The sequence below is a fragment of the Numenius arquata genome, chromosome 2 (assembly GCF_964106895.1).
Source record: "Numenius arquata chromosome 2, bNumArq3.hap1.1, whole genome shotgun sequence".
NCBI classification, from domain to species: domain Eukaryota; kingdom Metazoa; phylum Chordata; class Aves; order Charadriiformes; family Scolopacidae; genus Numenius; species Numenius arquata.
Window position 1 is genome coordinate 95,711,546 of NC_133577.1, and position 21,891 is coordinate 95,733,436.

The window sequence follows — 21,891 nt, forward strand, 5'->3', positions numbered from 1 at the left end:
CCCTTTATGAAGTATTTCCCCTAGAGGGGCAAAGCCATTAGGAGGTCTTTCTTCTAAAGCAAGTGCACACAAGAGAAGTGTCATAGAAATTAACCACAAAATACATCATACTGAGCTGTTAACAAAGTTTTCTGTTCCTATTAATGGGTGCTGATTTACTAGCAATGATTTTTATTTAGAAAATTCAGTGTAAAATTACCAAGCAAGCTAAACAAGTGTTCTAAAGATGATGTGCCTCTATAGGTTGTTCCACAACGATCTGGTAAAAGACAGTGTATTAAAAAAAAATAAAATACTAGTATGCTGTTAAACAGCAAAAGGGGAGAAAAACCCATCTATTCTTCAAGCTCTCCCCATTGATGTACCATGGTAACATAGTTAATTAGAGCTGAAATAAGGCCTTGTTACATAAGGATGTGGGAGGTGGGGGAAAGAGAGATAGACAAGAGGAAAAGATGAAATACAAAGCAGCTGTGGTTGGAAGCTGCCTACATGCCTATAGGTAGAACTTCCGATTTCTTAGTATTGCATGTCTTGTGCACGCTTTACTGTTCACCCTCCCCCACTGGAAGAAAAGTGGCACAGTGACAAACTGGGAGTAAGCGTGCATGAAAAGGAGAGCCCAAAATTTAACAGTGTAACAGACAGACATCTCTACAAAACTCATGACAGAATACACTATAGCAAAATGCATCATGAGAGGCAATTTACTAAGTAAAATTGAGTTCACGAAAAAAAAAAAAATTAAAAGTGCAGGTTGCAGCAGTATAGAAACCAGAAAATCTGGAACAAAGCGATGACTCGTGGCAAAACAAGCTTCACTCTCTCTCTGCCTTACGACACAGAGCAATCCCGCTCAGGGTCAAAACCTTTAGGGATTAAAGTTGCTCTGCCGAGTCTTCTCCCTCTGCATCCCCAGCTTGTGTTCCCCATAACCAACATTCAAAACAACCAGATTAAAACAAAGGTAAAATGCTGCAGGCAAAATGATTATTTATTTTTTTACAGCACCTTTCGATTAGGGTCTGGTCCAGAGTTATACAAGTAAAACTATTTAATATCCAGAAGCATATTTTTGGCATATTTTCTTGCTGATACCACTACCTTATCTGCCCAAAAGGTAGTTATCTTCTACACCTGGGTGACAAGTTTTGCTATTAAAAATAACCTAGCTCAAACATGTATTCTCATCATTTGTTTAGCTAACAGCAATGCCAACCAGTTCTACTAATTTTGTATGTTACATGAACATATTTAAAATTTCATCTTCTACCATATACCCTTTTCCAAGAGTTTCAGCTTGACTAGCCAACGCTAGAAGACAACTAATGAGACAGACGATTTGAATGAGCCTTCTGAGAAAGCTAACAAAATAGCTTCTCATGCCTATATGGTTTAAGCAGGTAGCTTTTTCACACCTCTATTTTACCAGCTTGTCACACTTCAAAAGCAAAATCGAACTGTAATTTTAATAGCACTTACAGTCCACAAAATCCATTGCAAGATATACCCAGCCATAACAAGAAGTACGCCATTAAAGCAAGTTTTATTTATAAAAAATCAATAACATTAATAATTAATATGCAGTTGTGTAGAAAGTATCATCTTATGTACATAAAGATGCTCTTTTTGTTAAACAGTACACTATGTTGGGTGGCAAATCAATCTTACTGTAATTAGGAGGTGTGGTTTCTTAATAGTGAAGTCATACAGGTATACATAATTTATACTCTTTCATATATTAATTTCTTACAAATGCATTTGATTTGATTTGCTTTCATACAGGAAAGCAGTAAAAAATGTAGTCACACTTCAAGTGGGGAAGATTACCCAGTTTAACAATATTAACGTGGTCAAAGGTGTGTAACTTGGGCCCAGATAAGCCCCAATAATGAAAGCATTCAGAGAATTTAAAGTACAGATGCTAACCACGGGAACAATTAGTAATTAAAGAATGTTTCATTTACAGCACTCATTTTAGATATTTACAAGATTGTGACAGCACACAAGGAGCCAGTGACACGTTTAATTTTCATTCCCTCAAGTTCTCTCTCTAATAAAATAAAGACAGTAAAAGATCATCTTTCACATTCTTTTTTGATTTCTGCTTTGCTTGCTGCAAATCTTGAGCATATTTACAGACTCTTGGGCTCTAGAGCCTTTACGTTGACCTAACATATGGTTAAAACGACCAGCTATGTGATCATAGCTACTTCGAGGACTTTTCAGCTGGACTAGAAAGTTGTTCTTTTTGGAAGTGGCATGTCAGGACTTCGCTTTAGGCACATTCCTATGGGCCAGGAATCTCCTGTGAGGAGCAAGGCCTTCTTGACACCGTCCCCCCGTCGTCCCCGCCCCGACTTGGTGGAAGAGAGCCCAGCCTCCCCTGGCCGGAGAGCCAACAGCGCTGCGTGGCTCTGCAGCTCAGCCGGGGAGGGCCATCAGCCCCCGCCGCGTCCAGATCTGCGGCGAAGACACCCGGGGCTGCAACAGAACCCCTTGGGCCCCTTCCCGGGGCGGCTGCGGAATGACAAAGCGCTCCTCCCTCGGCGGGACGGCGGGGGAACCACCGCACCGAACCACGCCGAGAGCAGCGGAATATGGAGGTGCGGGGGAGGTCCCTCCCCTCACGCTGCAGCCCAAGAGCACACGGTTACTTCCTTCCCCCACCGGAGCCATAACGGGGGGTCGGCGACCGAGACAGCTCCCGCACGCCGGGGCGTGCGTTAGAAGAGAAAAATCCCGGTATTTTGTTCAGCCTCACGCACGCAACCCCAGCCCCCACCGCCTCACAGGGGACCGGCCCGGCGGGGACCGGCCGACCGCGGCACCCTTCCGCTCCCCCAGCAGCGCGGACGGGCAGGGAGGCTTCGGCGTCTCCCCCCACCCTTCCCCAGCACCTCACAGCCACGGAGGAGGCGGCGCCGGACTGACTGGAACCGGCCGGGTGACTCGGGGGAGCCCGCCGCCGCCGCCAGCTCAGCGGCGACGCCCGCGGGCGCCCAAAACCGCCCCTTCCCCACCGCTGAGGCGCCACGGTCCCCGCCGACGGCCGGGGGAGGCCGAACCGCCCCCCGCCTCCGTAACCGCCGGGCTGAGTCACCCCGCGCCGCGTGTCCCTGTCCCTCCCGCCGTTACCTTCCCGGTCACTCCTCCATCGCGGCGGCGCTACCGGCTCCCAACCCAACAGCACCGCGGCCGCCACGAGCATAGGGAGCGGGCCGGGCCAGGCCGCGCCGCCTCGGCTAGCGGCGACAAGAGGAGGTGGAGAAGAAGGAGGCGGCCCAGGGGAACGGCCTCCGGGAAGGAAAGCTGCCCCCGCCCCTCAGCGGGGCCGCCACCGCGCCGCAGGACTACGGCTCCCAGCCTGCCCCGCGGCGCCCGCCCCGCCGGCCCGGCTCGGCCCGGCCCGGCGCACTCACCTCCGCTCTCCCACCGGACGGACAGCGCGGGGCACGCCGGGACGGGCTAGCCCCGTGGCACCCTGGGAGACGTAGTCCCGCCCCCTGCGGCGCCTGGGCGTGGCCTCCGCCACGGCACCCCCGGCCCGCCTGCCGCCGGTTCCGCGGGTCTAAAACCAGTCGCACCGATGGCCCGTTCCGCCCCCAAACTCCCTCCGAGATCGGGAAACGTGCTCCGTCAGCAGCGCGGTGGCGGATGGCGTCCGGGGTGAGCCGCTCGGTGGCTCGCAGAAAGCCCGTGGGGCTGTCCGTGGGGAGAAGGGTGGCCCAGCTTGTGTCTGCAGGCGCGACGCGGGGCTCTCCCGCAAATCGCTCTGCAGCAACGTGTTGTGCGTGGCTGTCGAATCAGACTTAAAAAACACACTAAATGTAAATAGCGACAATAATAAGATCTAGCTATTTACAAAGTCGTTACAGCAGCCTTGCCGCTCCAGTATCTTTTAAGGCAAAACCACGTCCATCTCGTGCCCGTGGAAGTCGGGTTTTCAAAAGCGTGAGGTGCACGCAACGCCCGGGACCGGCGCTCGCCGTTACCGCACAACGTTCCGAGCTCCGGGCCCGCCGGTGCTCGGGAACAGCCGTGAAGAGGATCCCAGCGAACCGGCCGTGCTGGGGGACCCACGGCCACAACCTCACGGTAGCCGCCAGACCCCATCTCCCACGGGTGAGAAAGGTTCCCCCGGCAGCCCCCCAGGCCCGGCTGTCGCCCCGGGGGGAGCGCGGTGCGGGCTGCCCCCTCCCGGGGCCTCCCTGCCACGTCTTCCGCGGCAACGACAGCGGGGCCGACGGCGGCTGGAGTCACCCACAGCCGGGGTTCTTCCGACCGGGACCACGGGTGGCCACGGTGACGAGGAGAGTGGCTCGCGGTACTGCCGGCTCCGGTGCGCAGGGCAGGACAAACTACCGCCGCCCCCAGGACACGCGGCCCCCGCCGGCCCGGAACCCTGCTCCGTCGGCCGCGGGCGGAGATTGACGGCTGCCTCCTCCAATTGCGCTCTGCTCCCAGCCAATGGGCGAAGAGGACGGCCGGGGGCGGGGCTGCCGGCGGGCGGGTGACGGGAGGCGGCGGCGCACGCGGCCTTTCCTTTTCTGCGGGCCGCGGAGGAGGCAGCAGCATGAAGGCGTCGGGCACCGTGAGTGAAGGCTGGGGACGTGGGGGCGCGGATGGGACCGGGACTCGAGGCTGAGGCTGGAGCGACTGTTGGAGAGGCGGCGGTGCGGGCTTGCAGTGCTGGAGAGCGGCCTCCGTGCCCCAGCGGCCCTGCCTGGGCCTTGAGGAAGGCGAGCGGCCAACATGGCGGCGGCGCCGCTCCCGCAAGACGCGTGAGGAGGCCGCGCCGCCTCTGGGCGGGGGCCGTGGTCCGCTGGCGGCACAGCTGGGCCCGCGGGGCGATCTGCCTGGGCCGATGGTCTTCCTCTTCGCTTTCCCCCGGGTTAGCCTGCTCTCGCAGCGGTGCCTTCCGCGGGGTGGGCCTGTAGTGGGGCGAGGTCGGGCTGGCGCGGAGGGGCTCACGCAGCGCGCGGCCTGTCTTTACTCTCCCTCCAGCTGCGGGAGTACAAGGTGGTCGGGCGATGCCTGCCCACGCCGAAATGCACGACCCCTCCTCTCTACCGCATGCGGATCTTCGCTCCGAACCATGTTGTGGCCAAGTCCCGGTTCTGGTACTTCGTTTCTCAGCTGAAGAAGATGAAAAAGTCTTCTGGAGAGATTGTGTACTGTGGCCAGGTGTGAGATTAAAAACCTAAAAAAAAAGCGGGAGATCTGAAAGGAATTCTAGCTGGTATATGTAGAAGGAATTTATGTGAAGCGCTGTTACTGGTGGGGTGGTTAAAATTCTACAGTTGCTGTGAAGTTGAGTGACAAATTTTTTTTCCAAGTAGCAGTGTCTGTCCAGTGTATTAAACTTAAATAACAGTATTTCTGAGTTAGGAACTATTCCATTAGTCAGTGCAGCTGTCTGGTTCTTAGCTTGCTTCATTGTGGAATATACATTTTAAGAGCTTTCTAGACATTCATAATCCTTGGAAAGTAGATATTTGTATGCTTACACTCTTCTATCTTGGCGCTTGAAGGACGCTCTTTAGAGCTGAAGTCTTGTATTTTCTTTCCACACTGAATTACTAAAACTTTTCACTCTGTATTACCAAGACTTGAATGTACCTCTATTGGTGTGAGGAAAGAGAGCAAATAGTTGTTCTTGACAATAATTGTTTTTGACAATAAAACTTAGCACAGTGGTTTCATTAGAGCTCTAAAATATTCATTCTTAAACTTGTAAAATGCTGATGGTGTACTGTCCCTAACTGCTTTTTCACTCTTGTGTAATTCCAGGTGTATGAGAAGTCCCCTCTGCGGGTAAAAAATTTTGGCATTTGGTTGCGCTATGATTCTCGTAGTGGAACTCACAACATGTACAGGGAGTACAGGGATTTGACCACGGCTGGTGCTGTCACTCAGTGCTGTAAGTACACGTAACTGAGGTATAAAACGATAGGACCAGTATGTAAGCACAAGATTAAATCTCAAACTGGGCAGCAGCATAAAGTGTGCTGACTTGATCCATTATAAGATAACTGAAACACTGCAAAAATGAAGTGGAGAGTTCCCAGAGAAGTCCACAGATGTTTATGGATGAACTATGTGGTATCTTATTCGTTGCCACTCTTTATATGGTTACTTTAGCTGAAAATATTCCCACTTCATCTTGCTGTGACTTTCTACAATCGTAGGAATTAGTTTTGCTATATAGACTGAGAGTTTCATGACCTTTTAGGTGCTGTATATATTCCTTGCATTATATTTATGTGTTTAAAATAATTGAGTATATCTTTCCAGCCTTTGTGAAGAGAATATTTCAGATATCCCGTGGAACATACTAGCACCTGTCCTTTGAAGAGCAAGTTAAAAAAACAAAACAAAACAAAAAACACAGGGGAAAAAAGACAAATACCAGTGTTGCTCCAAGATCTCATTGCCTCAGTTCAGGGAGCATTAAAGGCTGTCCTGATTTCAGTCTGTTCTGTGAAGCATAGACCATTTGTGTAGCTGATGCTGTTGTTACTTGAATCCAGAAATGTTATAAACGCTACTGAATGCACATAAAAACCCAAAGAATATTGTTCTTAATAATGATATTCTTGCAATGTGTGCAGATATTAAATGTATCTTGTCGCCTTTCAAAAGCTGACGTGCTGTTGAAAGTGAAATTTAAGGTTCTACATTAACTTAAAATAATTCCTGTTAATTAACTTACTGAAGGACTGCTTAAGATACCCGACTGCTTAATTTCACTTTCATAATTTTATGTTCAAGAATATTTTTTATACATAAGTTTTTAATAGCTATGTTAGATCTTCATGGCAAACATTGTAAGCACAACAGTATTTCAACAGGTGTATCTTGTGGAACTAGCTATGGACATCATGATTTGAAGTCAGTGATTTTCACTGCCACAAGGAGGAATTTTCAGGTAGTCCATGTACAGATGGCTTCCTCCTGTTCTGAAAGCCTGATTGTGTGGGCTAAATATCAATTCACGTTTCTATCACTTGTCAATTTTAAGAAAAGATAATTTCAGAGCCTATCTTTACTTGCTACCTTCCTTTTGGAAGGGAATTGTTTTTGAAGTTCACGTGTTTTTCCAGTAATCATATTTCAGTCTTGATTCTGAATCACATTTTGCTTGTGCAACACTTGAAGTGATCCTTCGTAGATTACTTCTGTACATTTTTACCTTACTGAAATCAGACAAGAAGAATAAGATGGCACTTTCTTGGAGGAGTGTGATTATGAGTTCCAGGGAGAATTTGCTGCTGCGTGTTGGTTCTGTGATATTTCTGCCATTGCTTTACATACTAAAACCCATGTAGTGAAGTAGAGTTGATAAGAAATTTCAAAAGTTGTAGATGGTACCATGAACTTATCCTGAAAAGATGGGAGTAAGATTTTTGAACTGAAAATGTCTTAAGATTTATTTTTAATGAATTCTCTTGTTACAGACCGTGATATGGGAGCCCGCCATCGTGCCCGTGCTCACTCTATTCAGATCATGAAAGTGGAGGAAATCGCTGCTAGCAAGTGCCGTAGACCAGCAGTCAAGCAGTTCCATGTAAGTGAAGTAGCGCTGCAGAGCCTGGTGGGTCCAGTCTGGACTGGAAGGGGGGAGCTCTCTTGTCTGGTACAGGTTTGCTTTGCAGGCAAAAATAGGGAGGGAACCAAAGCTGCATGCATAGGTTCACAATTGTGTTCTTTCAAAAAGAAGTGCAAAACTAAGGCATCTGTTAGCTCATATGAAGTATATCTAATCTGTGGACGCATTACTTCTCTATACGTATGTTAGCAGTTAAATGTAGCTTAGCCATTTATTGCAGATATTTCCAGTGTTTCATCTAATACCTCAATTAACATAGAAATATTTTTCTTGCAGGATTCTAAAATCAAGTTCCCTCTGCCACACAGAGTTCTGCGTCGCCAGCACAAGCCACGTTTCACCACCAAGAGACCAAATACTTTCTTCTAAATATGAAAACGTGTTGTCAACTCTTGTGTTGTAATAAAGGTCTTATTTGAACCTTTGACTCCCAGTTGTCTCTTGGAAACTGTCTTGTGGATATGTAAGAGTCACCCTTCCTACTCTTTATTTTCTGTAAAATATTGGCAGCCTACTGTTTACAGCTATGATTGCCTGGAAACAGGTGAATGTTTTGGGTGCTGACTTAAATTACCAAAACATCCCATCAATATACTGAAATTTCAATAACCAACTTTCCAGGTCAGAGTAAGTCTGAGCAGCTATAAAATCCTACATTCATTTTGTCCCTTAGGCATGCTAAGTAAATATAGTTGAATTCAGGAAGAAGGCAGCTTTTTCTACTCTACAACATAACGCCACAGTGAAGAACTGTGTTGCAGACACTTTGTAGTTAAGGTTAATGAAAAAGGCTGCTTCACACCTAAAGCTGTTTTTTACATCTGGTGCCTATTTTAAATTACAGCGTGGTTTGAGTGTTTCCTGGACAAGAGATAGGCAGCTTGTTTAATTTGTGTACAGGTCCTGCCCAGGGTTAGAGAACTGATGCTGTGTTTTGTCTAGATGTCAGGTTAAAACCAAATACAGGTGTGAGTAGAGTGCAGGTAAATGCTGTCCTGAGAGGAAACGGAATGTTGTAGTTCTGGGGTAGCTGTAGAGCTGCAACTCAACCAGGTGTGGAGCTGCCTGTTGATTTCAAGTGAGATCCTTGCTCAGCGTAAGGGAGGCAGCTGTTCTGCAGAAGTGGGACCAGTTGGTGCTGCCGTAGCAGCCCCACTTCCATGGCCTTGTGCCCCTGGGGCTCAGCTCTGCGCCCCTCCTTGCTGCCTCCACAGTGAATCAGCTCAGGGAGCTGGTCTGTGTAAAACACGATCTGAAAAAAAAGGGGATTAACTTCATAGAAGCATAGAAAGGTTAAGTTGGAAGGAACCATGAAGATCATTGAGTTCAGGCAGGGACACCTGATCAGGTTGCTCAAAGCCCCATCCAGCCTGGCCTTGAACAGTGCCAGGGATGGGGCATCCACAGCTTCCCTGGGCAACCTGTTCCAGTGTCTCGCCACCCTCACAGTAAAGAATTTCTTCCTGATCCTTATATTATGGGCTCCAGAGCTGGATCCAGTGCTCTGGGTGGGGGTCTCAGGAGAGCGAAGTAGAGGGAGAAAATCGCCTCCCTCAACCTGCTGGCCATGCTTTTCATGCGGCACAGGATGGGGTTGGCTTTCTGGGCTGTGAGCCCATGTTGCTGGTTCAGGTCGAGCTTCTCATCCACCAACACCCCTAAGTCCTTCTCCTCAGGGCTGCTCTCAACCTATTCTCTGCCCAGCCTGTATGTGTGCTTGGGATTGCCCTGACCCACCTGCAGGACCTCACGCTCGGCCTGGTTGAACTTCGTGAGGTTTGCACAGGCAATTCACCATCTCCCAGTTGTATGGAAGGAGAAACTATAAACACAGAACGCTTGGACAAACTGGAAGGTCCCATGGGAGTCCCACCGGGTGGGAGTAAGGTCACCTGCCAGACCTTGTATTTTGGAACTTTTAAACTAAAAGAACAATTTAGCATGAAAACAGGCTTCAGATTTAAGTTCTTCATATTCACCCTCCGGGCTCGGGCCGTCCCAGTTCCGTGACGGCGGGCGCCACCGGGCCGCCCCACAGCTCACGGCGTCGATATACGGTCCCTTCGTTGCGAGGCCAAACGCCTCCCACACACGGCACCCTCCCGGCCGTTAAACTGGCGGCGCGAGGCCACCGCCCCCCGCCCCGCCCCGCCCCGCCCCGTGACGCCGGGGCGGCTTCTGCCTCCCTTGTCACGTGACCAGGGCAGGCGAGCGTGTTGGGGAGGCGGCGCGAGCTCCTTCCCTCACGCGGCCGCGGCGCCGGACCCGGAAGTAGCGGCCGTTGTGGAGGCGGCGGCGGCGGCGCCGGGCGGGATGGGGGAGTCGATCCCCCTGGGGGCGCCGGTGCCGGTGGAGCAGGCCGTGCTGGAGACCTTCTTCTCCCACCTGGGCATCTTCTCCTATGACAAGGCCAAGGACAACGTGGAGAAGGAGCGGGAGGCCAACAAGAGCGCGGGGGCCAGCTGGCTGGCCCTGCTGGCCGGGCTGGCACACCTGGCCGCCGCCGAGAAGGCCTACCACAGCATGACCTTCCTGGGCCAAAAGCTAGGTACCGCCGGGCCGCCGCCCATCGCGGGTCCCCCCGATCCCTCTCTGCTCCCTCGCGCCCCCCTTTCCTTTACCTCCCCGCTCACCCCTGAGATCGCTGCCGGGGCGTGCAGCGCTCCCGGGCCCCCTCATGGGCTGCCCTGGGTGTCGGCAGCGCGGTAGGGAACGGGCGGCCGCCGCAGCCCTGTGAGGTGATCTGTCGTCCGGTAGTTGCACAGTGCGAGGTGCCTGAGGACCCCGTCCTCGGTGAGGTGCGTGTCCGCTCGCCTGAAACGCAGCTGCTGGGGCAGCAAGGGCCCGTGGGCCCAGTGAGAAACCGGCGATGCCGTTTGGGCTGCCCCGACGGAGTAAATGAGAGAGCAGGTGCCGTGTAGTAGCAGTGCAAATCGGTGCATCTCTTTATTGGCTGGTAGGTTGCCTGCCTGCCGTTCCCAAGGTTTAGCCAGAAGCGTTTCTGTGCTGGGATGCTCTGGCTGAGATTCTGGCAAAGGTGAGCTCAGTGAGGTAACCAAAGCGTTAAGGCTTTTTCACGTCACAGTTCCAGGGCCTAACGTTAGAGCTGCATATGTGTAAGTACGCGGGGCTGGAGATAGCCTCCTGAAAATTGTTCATGCAGACTCTGCAGGATCTCAGGAAGTTTTGGCCACAGTCTTGGCTGCTTCTCGCTCTCTCAGCGTGAATAGAAAAAAATCCCAAACTGGCACAGGATGAGCTGTCATCGTGTTGCCCTCTGGGCAAAGCTGCTTATTTTCTCTTTGAACTGCAGACTGGCATGGAAAATGGATCAGGGGGTATGAGTCTGACGTGTAATGCAGTAAAGCATCAAGAAAATTCTGCTTTGGTGTTTAACCAGTGACTTGGAACTGTTTTATAAGAAGATCTTTACAGACAAAATTGTCTATAAGGCTGACTTTAAAAAAGGAAATTGGTGCTTGCAGAAAGGACAAAATTGACAACAGAAAGGACAAAGTTTTGTTTGTTTATATACGTAATGAACAACAACAATAGATGATTCTTCATCCTGCTCATGACCTGGGGGCAACTCTCGGCTTAGGAAGGTAGCTGTTTCACTGTGATAACCAATTCTTTGTATTTCTGCCACAACTTACTAAGGTCGCTTTTGAATGTTATATGTATAAAATGGATGTGTAAAGGACTATCCACCATTACAAAATTTATAAGCAGTTTCAAAGTGTAACCTAAATTTGGAATCTCTTTAAAAGTTCCGCAGATTCAGTCCCTGTGGTCCTTGTGCCACTGCAGCTCTTCAGTGCCAAAGCAGCCCATAAGGCCCATCTGTAAATAGAAATTAAGAAATTATATACCTTTGTACAGTCTTTTGGTAGCATCAAAGTTAAATATCTTTTACTTTGACCCACTACTTTTGTCTTTATTTCTTTTTTAAATTCCTCATAGTGTTGCGCAGGTGGAGAGGAGTGGTGACTTTCCTCCCCTCTTCCCCCTTAGATTTAGTTATGGGTTAACCTGCACTGTGGTCTCACTGAGATAAACTGTGATTGTTTTCCCTTTGAATTCTGGTTTATATGAAGATTGTGTAGGGACTTGAAACGTTTGATTTGACAAACACAAAAATGGCACATGGTTGCTTTGCAAATTTGAGTGCTTCATGATTGAAAAGGTATTGTTAGGGGAATTCTCTTGAAAAGATGTAGAGTTATTAATAGCAGTGGGGGCTATTAAAATTTCATGATGACTTGATTCTTCTGACTTCCACAGATAACAGTATTTCCAGATCATGTATCATAGTAGCAACTTTAACTGAACCCTTGTTTTCTGAAAGGTCACACCATAACTGGGGTAGATGTGAGAGAGTTGAAGTTTTGCAGCAGTCATTGGCTGCTGAGATAGGAATTGGGACAAGCGTAACTTGCATGAAGTTACATGAAGTGCTTCTGAGTATATCCTATGTGTAATTCAGTTACTTGCAGAATAATACACTAAAGTTTGTTTCTTATTTTTAAAAAATACTGCGATCAAACGATACTTAAAAACACCTGGGGAAAAAACAAGCATGGTTATATGCAGTTTTCCAGTATTGCTGTCTATCTTTGCTATCCCTGGATTTTGGTAATACCTCCATATTTATCTAAACAGGTGGTCAGTCATTCTTCAGCCGAAAGGACTCCATCCGAACCATCTACACATCTCTGCATAATGAGCTGAAGAAGGTGGTGGCGACGGGTCGCAATGCACTAGGAGGAACAGCTCCTCACTTGGAAGAGCTGCTTTCTCACCTGTCTGAACAGCTCTGTTTTTTTGTTCAGGCTCGGATGGAAATTGCTGACTTCTATGAAAAAATGTACACGCTCAGCACCCAAAAGTTCATTAACTCTGAGGAACTGGTAAACATTTTGGAATCCATCTTAAAGAAATACAGCTCAAGGTCAGTGCTTCTTTGCTGGCAGTAAGTACTCAGACATATGATCTGTAATAAACGATGTTGAGGTTCAAAGCAAGCTTAAAGACTTTACTGTCCTTTGCTGAGCAGCCCGGCCCCTTGGATGAATTCATGCATGAAGTCAATGTAGGTCAGCAGCATTGGATGCGTGAAGTCTCAAAATGTGTCTTCTCTGCAGAAGAAAAATAAAAAAGGGAGTGTTTCTACTCATCATTTTCTAGGAGCCATCTTCCCTATTCCTGAATTAATACTCATCATGTTCATATTCAGCAGAGAGGAAGAGCCATTTTCCTTATAGAAGATGCAAGACTTCTTGCGCTTTTTCATTGGTAGTGGAGAGGAAATGACTTAATTCCGTATGGACTTCAGTAAAATTGATACGTAAATAAAACAGATATTTGTGTGATAATTTTATTTCTAGAATTAAGCAGACATGTATTCTAGTCTAAAAGCTACACCATAGCTATCTGGTCTACCTAGCAGGGTTTCATGGTGCCCTGTTACCACTTCTCTTGAGAGGTATTGGAGCTAGTAGAAGGAGCACCTCTGAGTCTTTGGTCCCTGCCGTTATGGTTTTTTGAAGTTAAGATCTAATAGTTCCAGTTACAAGAATCCCAGGATGTTTGTAAATGAGACTGGGATAGGTGTTTCACATATAACACGTGAGCCTTGAAAGTGATGGTAGTTTAAAAAAGAGAATTTTTTAATGCTTGTCAACAGACTCAAATTCTAGCTCTTTTAAGCAAAACAAGATAGCCATTGTAGGAAGTTAACTTTCAAATGTAGTTGAATTTTTTAAAATCTCTTAGTGAAATGATGTCTAAGACATTTGGGGAGATTATTCTGAGGTCTTTTTTTTTTTCAGCTATGATTTTAAAGTGTACATCTAGGAAAAATCAAAATAATTCAGTGCTGCTTTCTGACATTCCAAATCTAAGCACTGTAGCAGACTCCCTTGTTCTTTTTAGGAATAACTTATGCAAATTGCTACATAATTTTGCTACTTGAAAATCAGAACTAGTCTATATGATTTTACTAGTGGTTTTTTTTTTTTTTTAATTCTTTGTTTGTTAACCCTTACAATATCAGGGCTGTCAGTCTGATGAAAAATGAAACTTATGTATTTTTTCCCTGGAGCAATAAACACTGAAGTGAGGTAATTTTTTTTTTTTTTTTTGCAAAGTTGGTTTATGTTGTACACTAACCATCGTTTATGTTGTACACTAACTATCTGCTCTGAGCATGTGCTTAGTCAACAGCACTGTTAAAAATCTGGAAACCAAAACTGATTGTTTGACAAAGTGACTGAAGACTGTTATATATGAAGTGTTTTACTATACTATTGAAATAAATTTCAGTGACATATCTGTACTTCTAAGGCATTATTATAACCTCTTTTAAAAAATAAGCAGCATCTGCGTGGGAAAAATACTGATGATTTTGCTTTGGGCAATCTCTAAGATAGAAATGTTCTAAGATGGTGCTAGAGGTAGTTCAGTAGCTGCTCTGTAGTCCTCCCTAGCCACGTACAGATTATTTCTGAAAAAAGTGGGGATAATAGTATCTTCTTTTAGTCCTTCCTTTAGTTTCTTCATATCTCTGACCAGTTTCTGGGGGCTGTTATGTTGATGTGTGCTGCTTGGAAGGCATTTCTCTTTTACAGTCTGTTGTCCCTCTCAGGCAAAAGGTCAATTAAACTTGTCCTTATCCAGTCTCTTCCCTCTGTGAATATATTCCTCACTTGTAGTGGAGGATGTGTGCCATTATTTCAGCCAACTTCACTAAGGCCAGACAGGGCATCCGTTCTGTAGATAGGTTCTGGTCTTGGTTTCTTTCCTTTACATCTGAAAATAGCTGATCAGATGATGTAGAACAAATAACTGCTTGCTGGTAAAGGAATGACAGAGTTAATTGACTGCCAACAATCAAGTCATATTGTCAGTATCTGAAAAATCATTAACTCTTGAACAGTTTAAAGCTATTTTGTTACTACTTATTGCTTGCTTGTACACAGCCGATACTAGATATTTTTCTGTTTTTTCTTTTTTTTTCCTATAGAATACAGCTGGAGAAGTAACCTTTCCTAAATTTTTTAACTGCTGGTTTGGTTGAGAACTTAAATGAAATCATTAAAACAGCATCAGAAGCAGGATCCTTTAAAAGCTTAGTATAAAATGAATAAGTAAATAGTAAACCTATTTTTCTGTAATTATTTTTAGCATTAAATGCTTTTCATCTAGTCAGCATTTTGTAAATACATGCATACATGTAGGATCTATGGAAGGAAGTAAAAAATTGTAGAAGAATGAGGCTTCTTCATAGTCTGCAAAACAAAACTGTAGCATCCCTCTGCTTTTGAAAATGATTAGGGAAAAAAATAAAATTTCCAATGTATTTTCAAGTTCTTAACACTGGCTTATTGAAATATTGTAAAAATCTGTCTGGTTTACGTGACACTGAGCTCAGTCAGATGCTTCTGTGTTATGAAAGTTAATTGCAGCAGATATACTGAGTACATAACCTGTTAGTGTACTCTGCAACCATATCAAGCTTCTCAGCTGATGTGTGTATTTTTGGATTAAAACAGTTTAGCAAATCCTGCTGTGCAGTGAAACATGAAAATAGCTATGAGCCATGAAGCAAAATAGAATTGGGAAGCCGTACATTATAATGTTAATCCAGGAGACTAGGCAGGGCTGCATTAGTGTGAATCTTTTAATTGCTTTTAGGGTTGAAGAGTAACCTTCTTGGTCTGACTGCAGATACACTGTGCTAAGTGTGCACTTGATGGGACTATCTGGAACAAATAGTGTTGCATAATGATTTTTATACCCCATCTAATACATGTCAACAAAACTTTTTCTGCTGAATACTAAAACCATTGGAAATATATAATGTTGACTATTAGCAGAAAGTTGTTTTTAACTGATTCTTGTTTGTTCAAAGAAACGTAAATATGCTCTGGACTTCTCAGCCCACCAAAGTAGCCAGTAATCACTGTCTCTCTGCTATAGCACGTGGACATGATGGTTGCTGACGTGTACTGTGTACAGAAGGTGGCTGGTCACCCAACCTAGCCTGTTTGCAGAACATGGGGCATCAACTGATTTATAATATTCAGCATTTCACTTCCTTCAAATAAATTTGGACTTGCATATTAATAGCAAATCCTTTCAAGACTTCCTTTCCTTTTGGCCAGTCACAAGTGGTGTTCCTCAGGGGTCAGTGTTGGGACCATTTCTGTTTAACATCTTTATCGATGACCTTGATAAGGACATAGAGTGTATCATCAGTAAGTTTGCAGATGACACCAAGTTAAGTGTGAGTGTTGGTCTGCGTGAGGATAGGGAGGCTCTACAGAGAGACTTGGATAGATTGAATCAGTGGCCCAACGTTAATGGCATGAGCTTCAACAAGGCCAAGTGCCAGGTCCTGCACTTGGGTCACAACAGCCCCATGCATCGCTACAGGTTTGGGGAAGTGTGGCTGGAAAGCTGCCTGGCAGTAAAGGACCTCGGGGTTCTAACTGACAAGCGGCTGAATATGAGCCTCAGAAATAGTGTAACCAGCAGAAGCAGGGAGGTGATTGTCCCCCTGTACTCAGCACTGGTGAGGCCAAACCTTGAGTATTGTATCCAGTTTTGGGCACCTCAATACAAGAGAGATATCGAGGTGCTGGAGTGAGTGCAGAGGAGGGCAACAAAGCTGGTGAAGGGCCTGGAGCATAAGTCTTAGGAAGAGCGTCTGAGGGAGCTGGGACTGTATAATTTGAGGAAGATGAGACTGAGGGGAGACCTCATCACTCTCTACAGCTACTTGAGGTTGTAGAGAGGTTGGTGCTGGTCTCTTCTCACAGGTAATTAGCGATAGAATGAGAGGGAAAGGCTCCAAGCTGCAACAGGGTAGGTTTAGACTGGACATTAGGAAACAATTCTTCACAGAAAGAGTGGTCAGACACTGGAATAGGCTGCCCAGGGAGGTGGTTGAGTCACCATCCCTGAATGTCTTTAAGAGTCGTTTAGATGCAGTGTTGGGGGATATGGTGTAGGGGAGAACTTTGTAGAGTAGGGTTGGTGGTTAGACTCGATGATCCCAAGGGTCTTTTCCAACGTGAATGATTCCATGATTCTATGTAAAAAAGAAAAAAGGCTGTCAAAAAAAAAGAGATGCTTAAAAATAGTGCTAAAATTGTCAGACAATTTTCACAAGCCTAAGAATGAATGTTTTGGCAAGAGCCTGATGGAAAGTCAAAGAAAAAATAGTGAAGGGAGAGGGGATGACAAGCTTAAAATTCTCATTCTCTCTTCTGGTCCACAACAAAATTAAGTGCTTTGATTTTGAACCAAGTATTTCCAAAATTGATTATATGTACTGTGCCCTGAAAGCTGAGGGTAGTAATGGAGTCTCTTACACTTTGTCTGAAGATGAGCTGCTAAAGGCTGGAAGTATTCTTTGTTTTAAAGTAAATAACAAGACCCAGGATATTTTTCTGAATTTCTGAAGTGAGGGGATAAATTGATCTTTACTTAAGTGGAAACCTCATCAAGTCTTGCTCTGAACTATTGTTTATTCTTTGTTGAGGACCTCCTTAAGAGTCCTAAATGCCTATTAGAGAACACATTTATTAAAAGGGTCACTTCTGTCTTTGCTGAAGACTCATTGTACTTTCTAAAGTTAAGTATTTAGCTTCTGTAACTGGAACAATTTTGCACAGTTTGAATTAAGTATGTATTTATCGACGATGATGCTATAAATTTACAAGTAATTTGAGTATCAAGGGAAGAGAGAGAGGCTGGATCTGTCTTCTTTTTTCTTGACATTTAGAAAAAATAAAGTGAGAAAGCCATAGGGTGGATCTATAAAATTCCATTTCGTTGACATTTACTCTAATACTTGGATCACTCTTGTGAGTAAGATATGCAGTGGCATTTCTACCTGGTAGATGAGGTAGGTTTTTTTTTGTTTTTTTAAAACACCTGTTAAATTGAGAGCTGATCTTGATCTGAATTTTTAGCGAGAGAGAAATCAGTTGTTACAGTGTTTTCATTGTGATATGATGAAATCCCGCCAAATTGTTTTTAATACACCAAAGTTTGAAGTTTGAACCTGGTTCATTGGTAAATACAATTAATCATGGTTCTACTGACTAATTTTCCATCACAATTTTATTGTGAGTTAAAAAAAAAAGAAAAAAGAAAAAGCTCAGCTTGGCTTCCTCATAGCTTCTGGCTTCCCTATACAAACAACAAGTTTATAACATAATTCCTTTGATTTATTTTAATGTCTTACTGCTATTCCAGAATTATCAAGACATATTTTACCACCAGAAGAGATTTTAAATTGGAACAAAACCATCTGAATTTAAAGAGAAATGGTGTTACAGTAGCTCATGGATCAAGATAAACAGTAATTCTTCTTGAACTGATCAAATATAACTCCTTTGCTTTGATAGAGAAATGTCTGGCAGGTGTTTTTGTCAAATGTGAAGTGCTCTATGTTCATTGAAATATTTGCCCTATTTATGTTAAAAGAATTGTTTTTTAAATTAACAAGATTTTTTTTTTGGTTTATACTTTACTCTGATGTTTTGTCTTCTGTCTGTGAACTGACAAATACTATCTGATTATTTCACTGTTGTGTACAGCAGTTCTCATGTCTTGACTAACATTATGTTTTCTAGATTTCATCATCCAATCCTCAGTCCTCTTGAAAGCAGTTTCCAGCTGGAAGTAGATGTCCTTGCACATCTCTTAAAGGCTCAGGCTCAGATCTCAGAGTGGAAGTTCCTTCCATCCCTGGTCAACTTGCACAGTGCTCACACAAAACTACAGACTTGGGGCCAAATATTTGAGAAACAGCGAGAGACCAAGAAACATCTCTTTGGAGGGCAGTCTCAGAAGGCTGTACAACCTCCACACCTCTTCCTCTGGCTGATGAAGCTCAAAAACATTCTCCTTGCAAAGTTTAGCTTTTACTTTCATGAGGCCCTTAGTCGACAAACAACAGCATCTGAAATGAAAACTTTGACTGCTAAAACAAATCCTGATTACTTCGGGAAAATTTCCAGCTTCATCCGGAAGTATGATGCCGTCAATGTTTCCTTAATTTTTGACAATCGTGGATCAGAGAGTTTTCAGGGACATGGTTATCATCATCCCCATTCTTACAGGGAAGCCCCCAAAGGAGTGGATCAGTACCCTGCAGTGGTGTCTCTGCCCAGCGACAGGCCTGTTATGCACTGGCCCAATGTAATCATGATTATGACTGATAGAACCTCTGACCTCAACAGTTTGGAGAAGGTTGTTCACTTCTACGATGACAAAGTCCAAAGCACGTACTTTCTGACTCGCCCCGAACCCCACTTTACCATTGTAGTTATTTTTGAGTCCAAGAAGTCAGAAAGGGACTACCATTTTATTTCTTTTCTCAATGAAATTTCACATTCCCTTAAGAACTCCAAAGCTTTTGCAAGCTTGAAACCTGGATCCAAAGGGTAAAATACAAACTACTTACAAGTTGTCAAGGCAGTATGCCAGCCTTGGGGGAGCCGTAGCTTTCAAGGATTACATAAATTCATGATTCTCAGAGTCTAATTAAAAAGGAACCATTATTTTTAATGTTATAAGTTCCTTCTTTTTTTTAAGCTAACTGACACTTGAAGAAAAGTATTTTTGGGCAGTACTCAGTGAGACAACTTAATTGTGGGCTACTAAATGGCCACAGTAGGATTTTTTTTTTTGGTGTGGTTTTCAATTTTCAGTATGATTTGTTTTTTCAGTCCACAGTTTTGTTGCCTGTATCAGAAAGGAATATATGCACTTTATCTTAGTCTGATCATTGACTGTCTTCTACAGAGTTTACTGAAAATGTGATGAGGATGGAAGATACTACCTTTTCAGAAAAATGCGTTGTCTGACAGGAATGATTTCTGGGAACTAAATACTGATACAAGGGAATATTAAAAAAAAAAAGTGAACCTGCAAGGACACATTTTAAATAAAAATAAGAGAATCACAAAAGGCGCTATTGGTAATTATAACTTACTTTTCAAATGGTTTAAAATGATAATTGAGGTCTCTGATGCTCTCTGTTAAGCACCAGTCTCTATTCTGTCATAAAGCTTTGTCATTGCTCCAGAGCGCAGGGTGGGGCAGGAAAAGCTGCAGCATGGGCTGGAAGGCCAGTATGCACTGGAGTGTTGTGGTGTTGTGTGTCCAGTGCCAGTCTTGGCTTAGATTAATTGAAGGAGACAAGCTGAGGCTGGACAGGTGTTCTAGAAGGAACAGCACCATGGAAAAAGCTCTTTTCAAAGTGTGCTTTTGTTCGGCTAACTTTAAAAAACAAAAAAAAAAGCCACTAGGAAATCCCCTTTGTAATGAATTATTTTCGAATCTGCTGTTAGGGTCAGCCTGGATTTGTTTTCAGATTTTTTTATAAGTATATAGTTTTTTCTTTCTGTTCAATTTCAAATAGTTTCACAATTAAGCCAAATCCTTTTGGAATTTGGGTTTAAATATATAGCCTATGCAGTATGTTTACCTCATTCTAAAATGTCTCTTTCACCACTTACTTCTAGGCTGCAGGTTTGGAAAAAGTATGTTTTCTACTTGCCCTGAAAGTGCTTTATTTTGGAAATCAATATTTCCAAATACAATAAAAGGGTCAATTTGGCTGTACCTGTAGCCTTATATTGCATGATTCTTCTGACAGTTGGCTATGCTTTCATGGGAATTCAGGAGGACTGGTATGGATCTGCTGTATGACGTGTGTAAGTGTAGTAAAGTTAGATCCTTCAGTGACACCGATTAGGGGTATAACATAATCAGGTTTGTTTTAAAAGGGAGTTTAAGTCAAGATGCTGATTTCTGTTAAGACTACAATATAAAAGATACCATTGCAGATAGGGCTTTTACTGATTCCGTTTCTCTCCCCCAGAAGATTATGGTAACTTTTCTTGTCCCTTGCTGCAAGTACTGATTTCTTTACAACCACATAAGCATATTCTGTTCTCAAAATGTAAGCTCTGACTTTCCACTTTGTGCCAAATAGAGCCTTCTGTGCTTTGCTATAATTCAATGTTAGTCTGTTGTGAATACCTGTGCTATTGCCTTTCACCTAAGATCTTATTCTGATTGCAGTATCACTTGCAAAAGTTTAGAATCTGCTCTTTGCCATTGGAAAATAACAGGAGTTGCAAATATACCAGCAACTGGAGGGCACCTGGTTGTAAGAGTGTTAGGCTCTGCGGCTTGAGTTGCCCTTTTAACAGGACAAAGTTGCACATGACAGCGTTGAGGGAGTTTGTGTGCTTCACTATGAGGGCCAGTGACCTTGTAATGACATTGTACTACTGACTTCCTCAGCCTGAGTAATAGAAAAGAGGCTGTCGCCAGAACTGATTCCCAGTCTTCAGCAGCATAATAAAGTGGTGTACAAATGCTGTCTGCCTCTGCAATATTTCCCTCTCGTTAGCTATCTGTGGGAAAGGGGCAAGGAGACCAGGGGAAGAGAGTGTGTGTGATACAGACACCTTCTTGCTCATTTCTGAGTTGCCAAGGTCATGTTAGAAGAGGTGGAAGAGAAACCTGCTGCCTTTTGGAGCAGACTAGTGGTTTTTACCAGTTGTTGAAACGGCTGGGCTGTTCTCAGGGGTTTTTATGGGGAAAGGAAAAAGGAGGCAGCTGTTCAGCAGACCTGGTGGTTCACTTCACGCTCCTGCCACGGTTTTTGGCAAGTGTCCCCCATTTTGGGGATGGGATGCTTGGTCATGTTTCTGGGCAGGAGCAGGTGAAACTTGCTTTACCCCTTATCAGTGCTGGGGTGGTTTGCTGCAGTTTTCTTCAGAGGGTCTCGGGGAAGTGGCCAGAGGAGCCATCTGACTCGTGGGTAAGAATTTCTGAATACTTAGGTTGATGCAGAACTGAAGGGAGCCATAACCAGTGCTCTTGTGGAGTGAGAAGGGAGGGAATGAAAGAGATGTGCAGACAAATGGTGGGAGAGGAGAGAGAAACTTTTGTGGAGCTGTCTCTGGGTTTCAGAGTCCTGTCTATGGGCTTTCATTCTAAGATCTCAGCCTTAAATTAATACAAGGGGGGGGAGCAGAAAATCCAGGCAGTAGGAAGTGGCTTGGATGAAAACTGCAGGGGTGAAGCTGAAGAGCAGTAACCACTAGAATCAATATCAAATAGTTTTGCAGAGTTGAGGTGTGCTTTGACCAAAAACTAAGTGTGTGGGGGGTGTGAGTACATGTGATGAATGAATATTTATAGATATGTTAGCCCTGTGCAGTTACGGCACAGTTTCTTTTTTGGTG

General features: G+C 44.8%; 2 protein-coding genes and 1 non-coding gene across 4 annotated transcripts; all 3 read left to right on the plus strand.

Annotated features, from left to right (window-relative positions):
• Positions 1 to 4,501: 4,501 nt before the first annotated feature.
• On the plus strand, positions 4,502 to 8,044 carry RPL18A (ribosomal protein L18a). Its single transcript, XM_074168717.1, has 5 exons — positions 4,502 to 4,594; positions 5,008 to 5,187; positions 5,794 to 5,923; positions 7,461 to 7,570; positions 7,889 to 8,044. Exons 1-5 carry the CDS (start codon positions 4,577 to 4,579, stop codon positions 7,979 to 7,981), a joined length of 531 nt encoding a protein of 176 aa, XP_074024818.1. The 5' UTR covers positions 4,502 to 4,576; the 3' UTR covers positions 7,982 to 8,044.
• On the plus strand, positions 6,554 to 6,685 carry LOC141462695 (small nucleolar RNA SNORA68). The gene has a single exon (XR_012463210.1). It is a non-coding gene; the product is annotated as a small nucleolar RNA SNORA68 (small nucleolar RNA).
• A 1,854-nt stretch (positions 8,045 to 9,898) lies between the features above and the next one.
• On the plus strand, positions 9,899 to 20,253 carry KICS2 (KICSTOR subunit 2). 2 transcript variants are annotated; one of them, XM_074168929.1, is made up of 3 exons: positions 9,899 to 10,160; positions 12,275 to 12,563; positions 18,259 to 20,253. In XM_074168929.1, the coding sequence occupies exons 1-3, from the start codon at positions 9,926 to 9,928 to the stop codon at positions 19,073 to 19,075; spliced, it is 1,341 nt and encodes a 446-aa protein (XP_074025030.1). In that variant the 5' UTR covers positions 9,899 to 9,925; the 3' UTR covers positions 19,076 to 20,253. The 2 variants fall into 2 exon arrangements, with proteins under 2 accessions (XP_074025030.1, XP_074025031.1); XM_074168930.1 differs by having other exon boundaries at positions 9,926 to 10,001; positions 18,259 to 20,247.
• The last annotated feature ends 1,638 nt before the right edge of the window (positions 20,254 to 21,891 follow it).

Coding starts and splice junctions, on each gene's coding strand:
- RPL18A (XM_074168717.1), top strand. Junction 5,924..7,460: donor TGGTGCTGTCACTCAGTGCT/GTAAGTACACGT, acceptor CTCTTGTTACAG/ACCGTGATATGGGAGCCCGC. Junction 7,571..7,888: donor CAGCAGTCAAGCAGTTCCAT/GTAAGTGAAGTA, acceptor TTTTTCTTGCAG/GATTCTAAAATCAAGTTCCC.
- KICS2 (XM_074168929.1), top strand. CDS start 9,926: ATGGGGGAGTCGATCCCCCTGGGGGCGCCGGTGCCGGTGGAGCAGGCC. Junction 10,161..12,274: donor CTTCCTGGGCCAAAAGCTAG/GTACCGCCGGGC, acceptor TTATCTAAACAG/GTGGTCAGTCATTCTTCAGC. Junction 12,564..18,258: donor TTAAAGAAATACAGCTCAAG/GTCAGTGCTTCT, acceptor TATGTTTTCTAG/ATTTCATCATCCAATCCTCA.